At 39.3% G+C, this 17,420-nt stretch overlaps 1 protein-coding gene across 9 annotated transcripts in view; it reads right to left on the reverse strand.

Annotated features, from left to right (window-relative positions):
* Positions 1 to 15,345: 15,345 nt before the first annotated feature.
* The window catches only part of LOC132396778 (multiple PDZ domain protein), a 202,091-nt gene continuing 200,016 nt past the window's right edge, over positions 15,346 to 17,420 (reverse strand). For all 9 annotated transcript variants that reach the window (XM_059974662.1, XM_059974663.1, XM_059974669.1 and 6 more), the window contains one exon: positions 15,346 to 16,880. In XM_059974662.1, coding sequence (XP_059830645.1) covers positions 16,734 to 16,880 — 147 coding nt within the window. In that variant the 3' untranslated portion in view covers positions 15,346 to 16,733. The remainder of the gene's footprint in view (positions 16,881 to 17,420) is intronic.

Raw genomic sequence — 17,420 nt, forward strand, 5'->3', positions numbered from 1 at the left:
AGAGAGAGAGTGAGAGAGAGAGAGAGTGAGAGTGAGAGTGAGAGTGAGAGTGAGAGTGAGAGTGAGAGTGAGAGTGAGAGTGAGAGTGAGAGTGAGAGAGAGAGAGAGAGAGAGAGAGAGAGAGAGAGAGAGAGAGAGAGAGAGAGAGAGAGAGAGAGTGAGAGTGAGAGTGAGAGTGAGAGTGAGAGTGAGAGTGAGAGTGAGAGTGAGAGTGAGAGTGAGAGAGAGAGAGAGAGAGAGAGAGAGAGAGAGAGAGAGAGAGAGAGAGAGAGAGAGAGAGAGAGAGAGAGAGAGAGAGAGAGAGAGAGAGAGACCCGCAAGGAAAAGAACAAAAAGCAAAAGGAACAAACCAACTAGTCCTGCGAAAGGGTTTCATCCCAAATGTCAACTGTACTTTTTTCCATAGATGCTGCCTGGCCTGCTGAGTTCCTCCAGCATTGTGTGTGTGTTGCTCTGGTTTCCAGGATCTGCAGATTTTCACTCGTTTGTGAAACCAACTGGTTTGGTCCTTTTATACCAAATTGCTGATAAAATGTTCCATTGAATTTCCACAGATAACTGTTAACCAATCAGATAGCCCCATTCAAGTAACGTGTTATCTAAGGACCTTCCAGAAAGAAAGGAACTGTAACCACTAGGAAAGACTGATTAATTGCATATACATAGGTAACTATATAAAAATACAAACTAGCATAGGAAAGTCAATCTACAAGGAAAGTAACAATTACACAGTCTAATCCAATGCCTCCCAGGTGCCAGGGTCAAGTACATCTCAGATCAGGTTCACAGCATTTTAAAAGGAGAGGGTGAGCAGCTAGAAGTCTTACAAATCAATACCAGTGGCATAGGTAGGAAAGAGTATATAAGGTCCTGATGAGAGAATAAAGGGAGCTAGGTAGAAAGCTAACAATCCAGACTTTAGGAGTGGTAATCTCTAGATTGCTTCCTGTACCACATACCAGTAAGGGGAAGAATAAGGTGATTTGGCAAATAAATGTGTAGCTGAGAAATGGGTGCAGAGGCAGGGTTTCAGATTCCTGGATAACTGGGATCCCCTTTGGGGAAGGTATGACCTGTAAAAAAAGGACAGGTTACACGTGAACTCAAGGGAACGAATATCTTAAAAGCAGCACAACAGACACAAAATGCTGGAGGAGCTCAGGAGGTCAGGCAGCATCCATAGAAAACATCTATTCCTTTCCATGGATGCTGCCTGACCCGCTGAGTTCCTCCAGCATTTTGTGTGTGTTGCTTTATTCCAGCATATCCAGATTTTCTCATGTTCGTGATCCTAATATCAGTTTGCTATAGCTTTTGGGGAAGATTTAAACAAATTTGGCAGTGGAATGGGAAGCAGAGCAATGGGGCAGTAGATAAAGTAGTTGGTATACAAGTAGATATAGTGTGTGGTGACAATGTGAGGAAGAAAAGGCAGAAGAAAGGGAAAAAATGCTATCAGTGGGATGCGTTGAAGTGTGTCTTTATATTATATAGCAGGTTCAACATGTTGGAAAAGTGAGGATAAAGTAAAAGAGAAGGAGAATACGGGAGACGTGGCAATCTCCAGAATAACTAACTGGTCAAAGTTCAGAAAGGGATGAGAATTTAACTTTTCATAAAATAGATGCAAAACTGAAAAAGGTGATTAATACAGAACCACAGCTGTTATATTTGAATGCACACCGCATACAGAATAAGGCAGGTGACCGTGTAGCACAGTTAGAAATTGGCAGGTATGACGTTGTGGGCATCACTGAGCCGTGACTGAAAGAAGATCAAAACTGGGAGCTGAATATCCATGGATTCATCTTGTATCAAAAGGACAGGCACATAGGCAGAGGGGGTGGGGTGGGGTCTCTGTTGGTTAAAAAAATGAAATTAAATCCCCAGAGGCAACATAGTGATGGTGTACAGTCTTTCAGTCTTTATGGGTAAAGTTACGGAACTGTGAGGATAAAAAGACCCTGCTGGGAGTTACATACTGGTCTCCAAATAGTAGCCAAAATGTAGATTACAAATTACAACAGGAGATAGAAAAGGCATGTAAAAAGGGATATGTTATGATAGATATAGGGGATTTTAATATACAGGTGGATTGAGATAATCAGATTAGTTTAGAGCTGGATCCAAGAGAAGGAGTTTTTAGAATGCCTAGATGATGACTTTTTAAGCAGCTTGTGGTTGAGCCCACTGGGGAAAAGGCAGTTCAAGCTTGGGTGTTGTGTAGTAAACCAGATTTGATTAGGAAACTTAAGGTAAAGGACTGGTAAAAGCTCAATGATTATAATATAATAAAAATCACCACGCAGTTTGAGAGGAACAAGTTAAAATCATACATATCAATATTAGAGTGGTGTAAAGGCATGGAAGAGAAGCTGCTCAAAGTTGATTTGAAGAGGACACTAGCAGGGATAACAAAAAATGGCTGGAGCTTCTGAGAGCAATTCGGAAGGTGCAGGATAGATTCACCCCAAATAAGAAGTATTCTTAAGAGGGGATGAGACAACTGTGGCTGACAAGGGAAGTCAAAGACAGCATAAAAGCAAAAGAGAGGACATATAATACAGCAAAAATTAGTGGGAAGCAAGAGGATTGAGGAGGTTTTAAAATCTAACAGAAGGAAATGAAAAATGCAATGAAGAGAGAAAAGGTGAAATATGGAGGTAAGTTGGTCAATGATGTAAAAGTGGATATCATTAGTCTTTTTCCATGTATATATAGAGTGAAAGAGTGATGAAAGGGGATATCATATGGCTAGAAAATGACACTGGAGAGGTAGTAATGGTGGACAAACTCAGTATGTATTTTACGAGGGGTGATTGATAAGTTTGTGGCCTAAGGTAGAAGGAGTCAATTTTTGAAAACCTAGCACATTTATTTTTCAACATAGTCCCCTCCTACATTTACACACTTAGTTCAGTGGTTGTGGAGCATATGGATCTTGGACCTCCAGCAAGTGCCCACAGCAGGGGTGATTGATACCTAAGGTAGAAGGAGATGAGTTATACAGCTCTCGTTACATGCACATGCAGTTCAACTCTTCGAGTGATTATGCAGAAAGTTTGAAGTTAATAACTCATTTTTCTAAAATTGACTCATTTTACCTTAGGCCATGAACTTATCAATCACACCTGGTATGTCAGTCTTCACGAGCAGTATGCCAGAGATTCAAGAGTGCAGGGGGCAGAAGTGAATGTAGTTGCCATTGCAATGGACAAGATACTTGAAATCTGATCTGAATTGAGTTGACTTTATTTCTTACATCCTTCATATTCATGAGTAAAAGTCTTTGTTACATCTCTGTCTAAGTGTGCAATGTGCAATTTATAGTAATTTGTAATAAATAATATGTATAGCAGGGTAGTCAATATAGCATAGAAATACAATTTTGCCAGCAAGGACCTTTTACTTACTTTATCTATAGTTGCCATGGCTTCCTCATGCCTACTTTACAACTCTCTAATTTTGTTATTCAAATCAGGTTCAGTTTGCACGTTCTCTGAGTGCAACATTTTAAAATCGCAAGTCTTTAAAGTCTCCACAACAAGCCTGGAGAAGGGGTTGCAGACGTCTCTTGCAGATAATACAAAGACTTCACGGCCACAGTTGCTCTGGTTCACCGTCACAGTTCTACATCTTGGCGTCAGTCCCGATGTCCTAGCCCGGTCACAAGGCTCTACCACAGTCTCCATGTGATAACAGGCTTTCCTTCCATTCCACGGGAGCAACTGTCTTGCTCTTCAGCACTACTGTATAATATATTGTATATTGTACTGCATACAAAAATCAAAAACCCTCTAAACTGGCTTGGAATTACCCCACTACTGGTACCAAATTTTGTAGCCTGGGGAAAAATACACACGCCGGACAACAAATACTTTTTCGGGTCTTAAATTCCTTTTTTCTGTTTTAGATGTTGTATTGCAGAAAGAGGGTATCAAAATAAAAATGACAAAATAAATTTTAAAAATTATTCCTACTATTATTAACTTCAGACCACATCCTTCTTACGTATGCAGTATGAAACTAACTTAAACAAAATATACAAAGCTAATATGGTAGTGGCAATTTTAAAAAGAATAATACAAATTAGCATGCCAACAACCCTATACCTTATACAAAATATTGAAAATATGAACCAATATATCTCACCTTAACTAAGAGATATACTCACATTTGGCATACACGTGCTTAACTTCCAAACACATATAGGCTAGACCTTGAAATGAGTTCTCCTCGCTCACACTATGTGAACAGAGATGAACACATTCACATTACTCTGTTACATTCCTATTCAGTCATGAAACAGTGAAGAAAGTTAAATAAGCTGTTACAATATATTGCTTTGTAGTTGAGTTACAAAAAGACTAACCTAGTAGGCCATTAAGGAACTTCGCAATCATACTATCCAGCAATGATCAATTTACTTATGATAATCTAAAGCATCCACATGTAAAACATGTCAAATTATTGATATCCTAGATTTACAAACAAGTATAAATGAATATCATTGTGGATATTATCAAATATTATTCACCTTTCCTCACCAAACCTGGAAAAAGTTCGAACATCATCTTTTCTAGAACACAGCAATTCTTCATTCTACTCCACCCATACAAAATGACATCACTACTTTATCTTAAAGGCACAGACAGCAATTTTAGTATTAACAAGATGAATACATAAGTGCACTTTAACAATTTAAAAAAATGATATTCAACAGTTATCTGGTTACATGTATGTTTAAATTTCATTTACAAGTTAGCTATTCCAGTTGAGGTAGTAACTGCAAACTTGGGCAACATTTTCTTTAAAAAGTGAGAAGTGCACATGTTTTTACCATTACACAACCCGTAGTGAAGTTGTCAAGATGGCCCCAAAATCATTGGCAAACCAATGAAAAATACAGAGACACAATTAAAGATGACCCAGTGAAATATCAGCAGCACCTTGAATGAAAAAGAGAGGTATAAAAAAAGAAGGGAGACAGGAAAACTTAAGATCTGACAATTTCCAAAGCGCAAATAGAGATGACAGTGGAGAGTTAATCAAAGAAACAAAAGGGCTGCTGTTAAGAAAAGTCAGGTAGTTCCAAGTTTTATATCAGAGAATACCCTGCCGGAATCTCCAGTAAGCCAGCAAGAAGAACAGAACAACCACCATCTTCCTAAAGCTTCACCTGTGCACTAATGGAGACTATAATCAAGTGCTTTGAATGTGATGTGATGCTTTTTTTAAGAGTTGGTGAGATTTCTGAATGTTTCATAATATTAAAGAGTGTAGAGAGATAAATATTTTGTCTGTGTTTTAGCGAAGTGTTCTCTCTTATGGATAGTTGAAGAACAATGATCTCTATGATCTGTTTGAAATTTGAATTGCTGCCTATTCCAGAGTTGGGGATGCTTAGGTGGATGTTTCATAACCATTATTGATATTTTAAAAAAAGACTAGACTATGCCTGGTTCAGCTGAGCTGTCTATGTTAATGTTTCACGTTGCGGTTTTTAACAGTGTTCTCTACCCACCTGCCTAAAAAACTGATCTCTTAGGAAATTTTGATAAAAAGTGCAGAACATAAGGATGTGCTTTTAATTGTAGATGTTGCTTCTTCTAATTGGACAGATGTTGTCAGACATCTCCTCTGTACCTACTTCCAGCATCTTAAATCTGTGCTCTCTCGTGTTAGCCATTTCTACCCTGGAAAAAAGCCTCTGACTATCCGCATGGTGAATGTCTCTCATCATCTTATACACCTCTATCAGGTCAACTCTCATCCGCCTCCAAGGAGAAAAGATCGAGTTTACTCAACCTATTCTCATAAGGCATGCTCCCCAATCTAGGCAATATGCTTGTAAATCTCCTCTGCACTCTTTCTATGGTTTTCACATCCTTCCTGTAGTGAGGTGACCAAAATTGAGGACAGTACTCCAAGTGGGGTCTGGCCTGGGTCCTATAGAGCTGTAACATTACCTCTCGGCTCTTAAACTCAATCCCATGGTTGATAAAGGCCAATGCAAAGGCCTTCTTAACCACAAAGCAAGCTCCCCTTGGATCCCATGCCTCCTTACTTTCTCAATAAACCTTGCATGGAGTACCTTATCAAATGTCTTGCTGACATCCATATACACTACACCTACTGCTCTAGCTTCATCAGTGCGTTTAGTCATATCCTCAAAAAATTCATTCAGGCTCGTTAAGGCATGGCCTGCCTTTGACAAAGCCTTGCTGGCTATTCCTAATCATATTACGCCTCTCCAAATGTTCATGAATCCTGCCTCTCAGGATCTTTTCTATCAATTTACCAACCATTGAAGTAATACTCACTGGTCTTTAATTTCCTGGGCTATCTCTACTCCCTTTCTTGAATAAGGGAACAACATCTGCAAAGCTCCAATCCTCTGGAACTTCTCCTGTCCACATTGATGATGCAATGATCATTGCCAGAGGCTCAGCAATCTCCTCCCTCACCTCCCACTGTAGCCTGGGGTGCATACTGACCGGTCCTGGAGTCTTATCCAACTTGATGTTTTCCAAAAGCTCCAGCACATCCTCTTCCTTAATGTCTATATGCTCAAGCTTTTCAATATACTTTAAGTTATCCCTACAATTGCTGTAGTGAATACTGAAGCAAATTCTTCCTACATTGTTTATTCTATGAAGAATACTTCCTTTATGCCAATGTTTTAAAAGACCAGAAAAATTTCATAGTCTTAATAGTCCTGAAATGCTAAACTAGGAAGCAATGAAGATAATTTATTCCCAGGTTTTTAAAAGCATGCCAAAATCTATTGTTTATGATTTAATCCCATTTCATAAAATGATATGTATGGACAAATATTTCTATTCAAAACATGAACATGGTGAGATATGACTGTGTCTGTAGATTGATTAACAAAGCAATTAATTATGTTTAAACTCAGTTTTCTACATCAGTCAGATTATGTGAACTATTGAAATTGAAATACGAAAAAGAATTTCAGGATGTATATTGTATACATTTCTCTGACATTAAATTGAACCTATTGAATTATCATAGATTGATATATACACACACACATATAGGGGACTTGATAGAGGTATTTAAAATTATGAGGGAGATAGATAGAGTTGACGTGGATAGGCTTTTTCCATTGAGAGCAGGAGAGATTCAAACAAAAGGACATGAATTGAGACGGGGGCAAAAGCTTAAGGATAACACGAGGGGGAATTTCTTTACTCAGAGAGTGGTAGCTGTGTGGAACGAGCTTCCAGTAGAAGTGGTAGAGGCAGGTTCGGTATTGTCATTTAAAGCAAAAGTGGACAGGTATATAGACAGGAAAGGAATGGAGGGTTATGGGCTGAGTGCAGGTCAGTGGGACTAGGTGAGAGTAAGCGTTGGCACGGACTAGAAGGACCGAGATGGCCTGTTTCCCTGCTGTAATTGTTATATGGTTATATGATCTGATAAGGAAAGGAATAAGAATGGAGGATTTACAGGAGCACATAGCAACAACTCTGAGGAGCCTCTATCGCAATGTGGAGACTACTTCAGGATCATGAAGAACACCTGGCCAGTGTAGATTCAGTTTGCCTGGATCACTCTTTGGCTGTTCATGGAGGGTAAGAGATACGGACACAGGTATTCAGTTGTGTGAATTCACACGCTTATGAACTGAGCCATTAAAGGTAGTCGTCAGTAAGTACAGATTCTCTCTGTGCCTAACTGATAATTGTTATTGAGGGTTAATTCTCGTAATAGCTATCTTCTTGAAAAAAGTTGTGCCTAACATATTTAGCATTGACTGTGTAATTTACAGACAACATCTTATCCCCAAAAAACAAATTGTTAAATTCTGTTATTACAGCGGTAAATAAAATCAAGTCCCGTGCTCTCAGTTCTTAACTATTTCGAGAGCTTTGTTTTGAGAATGCTGAACAGTTTGAATGCTTGCTGTTGCACATATAATTCAGATAACTCTCAAAAGGAAATTGTCTGAGGCAATTTTATGCTCTTTTTGAAACTGATAAAATTCTTTGAAGGTTCAAATGATACGTTCAATAATCAACTCAAGAATATTAGGCATGACATTGCTTATATGTCAGAATTATTCAGGAAGTTTAATACCGTCAATCTTCAATTTCAAGGAAATGATGTGAATCTTGTCAAAAACAAATCAGTCATCTACAATTTTGTGCAAGTTAAACCAATTTAAGTGCAACTTTCGCCATTACAATCTTTTCTATTTCTAAGCCTCTGAGTTGGAAGAGAAAGAAAAAATACCAGGTGATGATCTTCAAGTATTCAGTGCCCACTTGGACCTATCAGAAAGGTTTTGGGATCTTCTCTCAATCCAAATATCAGTTGGGGATTTAAATCTATTCCTGAACTCTTGTATGAGGAATTAACAGGAAAGATTGAGGAAGAATTGATATTGTTACAAAATTACATTGAGCTAAAGCCAAGGTTCAGAAAATCATATTAAGACCCTTAGTTGCAGAAAGATATCGCTGAACACTATCCTGCACCATGGAAAAAGTCAAGATGTTTAGCGGAGCACAGTTTCAGTGCAGTCACCTAACCTCTTTCAAAGCAACAAAATAGACTGCATATTACCGAACATGGGGATTTGTGACTCCTGAGTGACATTTAGCCTGAGGTTGAGAAGCTGGTATCACTGCACAAGTTCATTGGAAGGTGAAAAAGCAATGAAGTAGTGAATTGTTGGAATAATGCACACTCTAAAATTGTTGATGAAAATAGTTTTTACTGTAATTAAAAAATAATTTTATTTACAGCATTAAATGGATTTGAATATTTTTTCTATTATTTGTCACTGCTTTGAATTTGCTTTCTCAGCACATTGTAAATCAAATTCTTTATAGTTTTTTATCTCATGACTGGAAAAAGAGTGGGTGGGGTGCTCTGGGGATGTGGTCAGGGAGCCAAGGGGGTGGTAACCCAACAATGTTTGGAAAATAATGATCTAAATGGACAGAATCAGCAGCTGCATTTGGGCTTCAATGCCTACCACAATATGGCCTTCAGATGCATACCAACTTGATTTGTATTACTGTTCATCCAGAACTATCATGGTCTGTTCTTGGAAAGGGGCAGTCCTCCCACATTCTCTTGGGTAAATAGAGATAACCATTTAATCCAGGATATGGAATGTTGTTTTTGCGTGCGTGCGATGCAAAAGTGGAATTATGTTTTCTTTTGGCCTGTCTACTCATTTCAATGTTTATAGCTCCACTTTCACCTTATTCATTTTCAGTTTGATCCTTGTATCCTTTGTTCCTTTAGTAAAGAAAATATCTATCTCTGCTTTGAATGTTCTAAGGGAGGGAGTATTCTAAAGGAGTGAGTATCTACAACCCTTTAGTGTATCCCAAAGGTTCACAACTCCTTGCAGAAATAAATTTATCACATAGCGCCTTGGCCAACCCCTTACCCTAAGACAATTCTAGTTCTTCAGAAACAGCCGTTTGGCATTTAACTGGCTCAGCTGGACTCAAGCATTTGCACCTGAGGCTCACCTTGGTTCGGTTGGACTCAAGCATCTGCACCTGATGCTCATCAGTTGGTTGTGAATATAACGGGCTGTGGGAGTGGGTGCGGGTGTTCTATAGCCTGCCCCAGTTTTCTGGCTGCCTTGAGTCTTGAAGCCACCCCAGACTGAGCTCCCTTCCTGTCCCTTGCCTCTGTTGGATAAGCCAGGCCAGATTGCTGTTGCCCAGTGCTTGGTTCTGTCCCCTCTGTTGGGTAGTGCCTTATTTATGTGCTGCTTAGGAGTCCTGTGACCTGCCCAAGCTCCCTGCATCCTACCTGGGAGTTCTGCACGCTGCCCAGGAGTTCTGTTTTATGCCCAGGAGGCTAGCACCTTGTACCTAGTCCCTAGCTGGTTCTGCCCTTCCTTGTTCCTTGCCTCTGTCAGGTTGTGCCCCATGTCCTGCCCAGGCCCCTGCATCCTGCCTGGGAGTTCTGTAGCCCGCCCAGGAGGCTAGCCTCCTAGAACTCCTAGTCCCTGGCCTCAAGCCAAGCCTCACGGTCTCCACGAATGCCACAATCTCCACAACTTGTCCTGTCCTTTAGCTTTGTCCCGTCCTGTTCCTAGTACCTCATTGTCTGCGTCCTGCATTCGGGTCCAGTCTCCATGCCCCCCTTATGACAGGATCAGTACTTGGAGCTATGATGTTCCATTACAGAGACTTGGATGGCTCAGGGGCAGGAATGGTTACTCTAAGTTACTTAGAATGGTTACTTTAGATGCTTCAGTAAGGACAGGGAGGGAGGCAAAAGAGGTGAGAGTGTTCACTGTTGATCACAAACTGTGTCACAGCTGCAGAAAAGGATGAAGACATGGAGGGATTGTCTATGGAGTCTCTGTGGGTGTAAGGTAGGAGTAGGAAGGAGGTCAATAACTCTACTGGGTGTCTTTTTATACACCATCCAATAGTAACAGGGACATCAAGGATCAGATAGGGAGACAGATTCTGGAAAGGTGTAATAATAACAGGGTTGTTGTGGTGGGAGATTTTAATTTCCCAAATATCAATTGCATGTCCCTAGAGTAAGGGGTTTAGATGGGGTGGAGTTTGTTAGGTGTGTTCAAGAAGGGTTCTTGACACAATATGTAGATAAGCCTACAAGAGGAGAGGCTGTACTTGATCTGGTATTAGGAAATGAACCTGGTCAGGTGTCAGGTTTCTCAGTGGGAGAGCATTTTGGAAATAGTGATGACAATTCTATCTTCTTTACCATTGCATCGGAAAAGGATAGGATCAGACGAGTTAGGAAAGCATTTAATTGGAGTAAGGGGAAACATGAGGCTGCCAGGCAAGAACTTGAAAGCATAAATTGGGAACAGATGTTCTCAGGGAAATGGACAGAAGAAATGTGGCAACTGTTCAGGGGATATTTCCGTGGAGTTCTGCATAGGCACATTCCAATGAGATAGGGAAAGGATGGTTGGCTGCATGGTGTACAAAACTATTGTAAATCAAGTCAAGAAGAAGAGCTAACAAAAGGTTCAAAAATCTAGGTAATGATAGAGATGTAGAAGGTTATAAGACTAGCAGGTGGGAGTTTAAGAAAGAAATTACGAGAGACTGAGGAGGTCATGAGATTAAAGAAACCCCAAGGCATTCTACAAGTTTGTGAAGAGCAAGAGGATAAGACATGAGAGAATAGGTCCAGTCAAGTGTGACAGTGAAAAAGTGTGCATGGAACTGGAGGAGATAGCAGAGCTCTTTGCTTCAGTATTCCCTACGGAAAAGGATATTGGCAATCGTAGGGATGACTTAGTGGACTGGAAAGCTTGACTGTGTAGATATTAATAAGGAGGATGTGCTGGAGCTTTTGGAAAGCATCAAGTTGGATAAGTCACTGGAACCAGATGAGATGTACCCTGGGCTACTGTGGGAGGAAAGGGAGGAAATTGCTGAGCCTCTGGCAATGATCTTTGCATCATCAATGGGGATGGGAGATGTTCCAGTGCTATGCTATGTTCAAGCAAGGAACAGTCGATCAGTTTTTAAAGAAATAAACTGTAAATGATGATTGCTAATATTCTTGAATGTTATTTGTTGTTTTGTGTATTAAAAAGCTTTACTAAAAATTAATTTGTTTTAATTTCTACAGTAATAACAATTTATTTGTGGAATTCTTTAATTCAAAGGTAACTTACTTGCCAGAAGGTCAACATGCAAAAAATGGGTCAAATAGGGTGAAAATAGGGGTGTTTTAGGATGTTAGGTCAACATCAGATCAGTTTGAACACTGATTTTCTTGAACCCTGATTTAGTGCAACCCCGCTTTTCTTGTGATGACATTTTATGGACCCAAACAATTGCATTATAATGGGGTTTCACTGTATATAGGGATTTCCGCGAGCCATTTGATAAGGTTCTCCATACAAGGCTTATTGAGAAAGTAAGGAAGCATGGGATTCAAGGGGACATTGCTTTGTGAATCCAGAACTGACTTGCCCACAGAAGACAAAGAGTGGTTGCAGACGGATCATATTCTGCATGGAGATCAGTTAGTGCCTCAGGGATCTGTTCTGGGACCCCTGCTCTCTGTGATTTTTGTAAATGACCTGGATGAGGAAGTGGAGGGATGGGTTAGTAAATTTGTTGATTACACAAAGGATGGAGGTGTTGTGGAATATGTGGAGGGCTGTCAGAAGTTACAGTGGGACATTGATAAGATGCAAAACTGGGCTAAGAAGTGGCAGATGGAGTTCAATCCAGATAAGTGTGTGGTTCATTTTGGTAAGTCAAATATGATGATAGAATATAGCATTAATGGTAAGACTCTTGGCAGTGTGGAGAATCAGAGTCCATAAGACACTCAATGATGCAGTGCAGGTTGACTGTGTGGTTAAGAAAGCATACCTTCATCAATCATGGGATTGAGTTCAGAAGCTGAGGTAATGTTGCAGCTATATGGGACCCTGGTCAGATCCCACATGGAGCAATGTGTTCATTTCTGGTCACCTTTATTGAAAGGATGTGGAAACCATAGAAAGGGTGCAGAGATTTACAAGGATGTTGCCTGTAAGAAGCATACGAGAATAGTTCGCATGCACTTGGCCTTTTTGCCACGGAGCAACGGAGGATGAGAGGTGACTTGATAGAGGTATACAAGATGATGAGAGGCATTGATGGTCGGAGGCTTTTTCTCAGGGCTGAAATGGCTAGCACAAGAGGGCACAGTTTTAAGCTGCTTGCAAGCAGATACAGAGATGTCAGGGGTGAGTTTTTTTTTTACAGAGAGAGGTGAGTGCATGGAATGGGCTGCCGGCGACGGTGGAGTCTGATATGATTGGGTCTTTTAAGTTACTTCTGGATAGGTACACGGAGCTCAGAAAAATAGAGGGCTATGGGTAACCCTAGGTAATTTCTAAAGTAAGGACATATTCAGCACAGCATTGTGGGCCAAAGTGCCTGTATTGTGCTGTAGGTTTTCTATCTTTCTATTAATAAACTCCTGCTATTTACCTACTTCACCTTCCCAACCATATAGATTGTCATTAGGTTTAAATCATGGAACAAAGAAAAAAAGTGATTATTTTCCAGGGAAGGTTGATATGGAACTTGCAGGGAAGCCTTTTACTGGCTGGGGTTCCCTTTCTCCTGTTACCTTTGTTCTAGGTGGTAGAAGTTGAAGGTTTAAGAGGCACATCTGTGGTGAGTAGCAACAGAACATTTTGTAGATGATAAACACTGTTGTAAGAAGATCTGGATGTCTAACGTGTAAGAGGGCATATCAATTGAAAGCGGCTTAGTTGAGTTACTTGTGTTGAAATGAGACTGCAGATGCTGGAAATCTGGAGCAATATACAAAAGAGTGGAGGAACTCTGTGGGTCATGTACCATCTAGGGAAGTGGCAGTTAATGTTTTGGGTCAAGACTCTTCATCAGGACTGGATAATAAAGATTGAGATATTACAAGGTCTAATGAAGTGCCACAATCTGCAAGATTTATCCTTCATGTCCCTCCATAGATACCACCTGACCTAACAAATCCCTCCAGCTCGATTTAGTAGATTTGTTTAACATCTTTAACACTTTAAAGTTTAAAACTTTAACATCTATAGATGCATTGTGGAGAATATCCTAACTGGTTACACTCTGGCCTGGTATGGAATTACTAATGCCCAGGAATGGAAAAGTCTACAGGAAGTGGTAGATACCACCATCAGAGGAAAAGTCCTCCACATCACTGAACACATCTGCAAGGAGTGGCACCAGAAGCACTCAGAATCAAGGACTCTTACGATTCAGGCCATGTTCTCTTCTCACTAAAACTGGACGGGAGGTAAAAGTACCTTGGGTTGCACATCACTAGGTTTAAGACCTAGTTTATTATCCTTCTACCATCAGGCTCCTGAAACAGTGTAGCTAATTTCACTCACAACTCTGAACTGCACCGACAACCTGTGGATTCACTTTCAAGGCCTCCACAACTCATAAGTCTACAACTTACGTTTTCCGTATTATTTATTTTATATTTGCACAAGATGTCTTCTTTTGCACATTGGTTGTGTGTCAATCTTTGTTTATAATTTTTTTTTCATGGATTCTATTACAGTATATATTTTGTTTTACTGTGAATGACTGCAAGAAAATTAATCTCATGGTAACATATACATACTTTGACAATAAAGTGACTTTGAGCTCCTTTGGAGTTGATGATGTGCAAAAAAAAAACAACTGCCATTGTCTTGTTAGCCAGTCTGGTTAATCAAATTTCAAAAGTGCAGGGACACTCACCACATCGGGCTGACATCTATCTTGCATCATGAGTCATGTTTTCCAATATGCCTGAGGTTGAAAGCTAGGAAAATTAAACTCAAACTAGAATTAATTGTTTTTTTAACAAAATGAAACATATTTGAATTAAAGCTGGAATGCCACTATATATATTTTATATATATAACTGTATATATCAGTTCTAATTACATCAAAAGGTTTCATCTGTTATAAATATGGTGGATTATTTCTACTTCTATGTTCAAAAGTAGAAGTCAGAACCACAAACTTATGGAGTGAAAATGCTGTATTTGTGAAAACTGCAATCAAAGAGTTTGTTCTGTTAATGCAACACACTCAAAATGCTGGCGGAACTCAGTAGGCCAGGCAGCATCTATGGAAAAGAAAAGCAGTCGATGTTTTGGGCTGAAACACTCATCTCCTGCCTGAAATGTCGACTGTGCTTTTTTCCACAGATGCTGCCTGGCCTGCTGAGTTCCACCAGCATTTAGTGTGTGTTGCTTGTATTTCCAGCATCTGCAGATTTTCTCGTGTTTGTGTACTGTTAATATTCCATGTTCAGTGTTTTTGTGCTGGATGGCATTGTAATAACCAAGTTCCTGAATTTCATCACTACTATATTCTTAAATCATTTTATCACTTTGAATTTTTAAAAATTCAGCGCCACTGTAGAAATTTCACTTATCTTGCCATGCAGCATCTCTAAACTTGAGCCAAATCATTAAGTGATAAGATGTATTTCTCCCAGTTACAGTGTTTGCATTGCACTAATATTCACTTCCCTCTGTACTGCTACTATGTTCAAGTTTAAATTAGCTCTCCCCAACTTAATGGCTTGCTGGGATATCTTCCAAATTTGGTTTTCTTTTTAGATTCTATGTGTAGTTGAATCATTCACTATTTTTGCTGCACAATGGCAGTCTTTGAGCTAAGTGTGCTCTTGGCTGCGAACTGCAGTGATCTAAGTAGCCTGGGAGTTGGAGTTGGGAACAGGCAGAATTTGTTCCTCACTCAAGGAAAAGGTGCAAAATTTAAGGGATCAGGAAAGAGGTAATGAAATGCTAACTCATGTGGGTTTACAACACTGAAACATATAATGAGCAATTTTTGTTACAGTTAATTTATTGCTTTTACATTCACTGAGAAAAGTGGACATCAAATCAAAAACAGCTGCTGTTGAATCTTTGCATTCAAATAACAAACAAACAAAATACACATTTTAGGATTTTAAAACAAATTGTTACAGTTACCAAAATTGGTTATTAACAGTCATGTTTGTAAACTGAAGTCAAAAAATGGACGCCTTTGAAAAGATTTTACACACTAACATTCAATAGCACAGTATATCAAAACAAAATCAGTAAATGGTAATGTACTGCTACACAGGTTTAACTGTCCAACTTACTGACAATTGTCATGTAATTTCCTGCTCAAGTAGTGAATCAAAGGAGAAGCACTCGTAAGAACTTTTATTAAATAGTTGCAAATAAATAGCAGCAACTTATTGAGTTAATTTCATAGAGAGACTGTTTGACTTTGGGTGGTAATAATTTAGAGAAGTGGATCAACTTTCATGGAGTCTGCTAATTTGCATTCCAAACTTAAAAGGATTAATACTGCATGTTTTATATGGCGATCATGATCCATTCTGTTATGCTACCATCCAAACTGTGAAGACAATCCGACTTCACAGAACAGTATTTCTACCTAAACTGAAGTTAAATACTGCACATTGCCCAAAGTCTTGTAACAGCTGCTACTTTTTCTTGAACAGAGGCTGGTCTGGGCATGTTACTTAATGACTCCTAGAATAAGTATTGATACGTACTTAAAAGTCAAACATATTTACTGAAAATGCAATTTTTCTTTGTACAGCCCCAAATCTTTCTGACAGTATTTCCCCTCTGTTCCAAAATTTTCTAGATCCCATTTACATTTAAAACTATCCTCTGCTACTCTGAACCCTCCTGTGCTGATGAAGCTGCTGTGGTTCCCTACAAGAAGTTATCAAGCAGCCATTTTAGAGGAGAAAAATGCAGGAATAAAAAAGTAATTGCACCACAATTTAGAAGTTTAAAAAATAATACAAAGGTAAATTATAAATCTCAGGGCAAATTATAAATGTCTAAAATGTATTGTAAATAGTTTGCCTTTGGAGGGAAGACAGTACTCTTATCTACTACAATAAATCTCCAGAACATGATGCACTAATTTATTAGGTCTGTTATACTACTAATTTTTTTTAACCAATTTACACTGCAATTCCAAATTAATGCTTAGCTTGAGTTCTTTTCAATATTGTTCATATTTTTATACTTATAGTTTAAGAGTTACTAATGCCAAGTAGATGTACATTTCATAAAATGCATCCTTTTCATTAAATTAGTGGAATTACTAATCAAATAACCCCCAAATCTGTTCTTGTCCATTATATCAACACAAGTCATAATCAACCAAGACTTCATCTGAAAGGTCCAATTAGGAGAGTACCGTTAGCGTAACGGTCCCCTTTGTACGCTTCAAAATACTGACAGCTTCTTCGTGTGTGACACCTTCTAGATTTTGTCCATTGACAGCAATGATTTGGTCACCACGTTTCAGGCGTCCATCTTCTGCAGCTGCTCCCTAAAAGTCACAATATTCTTCCTTCAGGTCAGTTTATAATGACATTACTCTAATTATGTAACATGTGTACAAGGAAACCACAGTACAACTCCCTGATTACTATAAGTAACTGGCATTACATTTATTTAATTTCCTGTACTAATGGCAGCATAGAATAAATCTACCGCAATTATGGAATTGCCACAACTTACCACATACAGCAGCATGCAAATGTTTGGGCACCCCTGGTCAAAATTTCTGTTACTGTGAATAGCTAAGCGAGTAAAAGTGATGCTTTCCAAAAGGCATCACTATCCGCTGCAGGGTCTTGCAATCCGAGATGATGCAATTTCTGAACCAGGCAGTGATGCAGCTGCTTAGGATGTTCTCAATACAAACCCTGTAGAATGTGATGAGGATGGGGGGGTGGGAGATGGACTTTCCTCAGCCTTCGCAAAAAGTAGATGCTGCTGGGCTTTCTTTGCTATGGAGATGGTGTTGAGGGACCAGGTGAGATTCTCCGTCAGATGAACACCAAGAAATTTAGTGCTCTTTACGATC

The sequence above is a fragment of the Hypanus sabinus genome, chromosome 7 (assembly GCF_030144855.1).
Source record: "Hypanus sabinus isolate sHypSab1 chromosome 7, sHypSab1.hap1, whole genome shotgun sequence".
Classification (NCBI taxonomy): domain Eukaryota; kingdom Metazoa; phylum Chordata; class Chondrichthyes; order Myliobatiformes; family Dasyatidae; genus Hypanus; species Hypanus sabinus.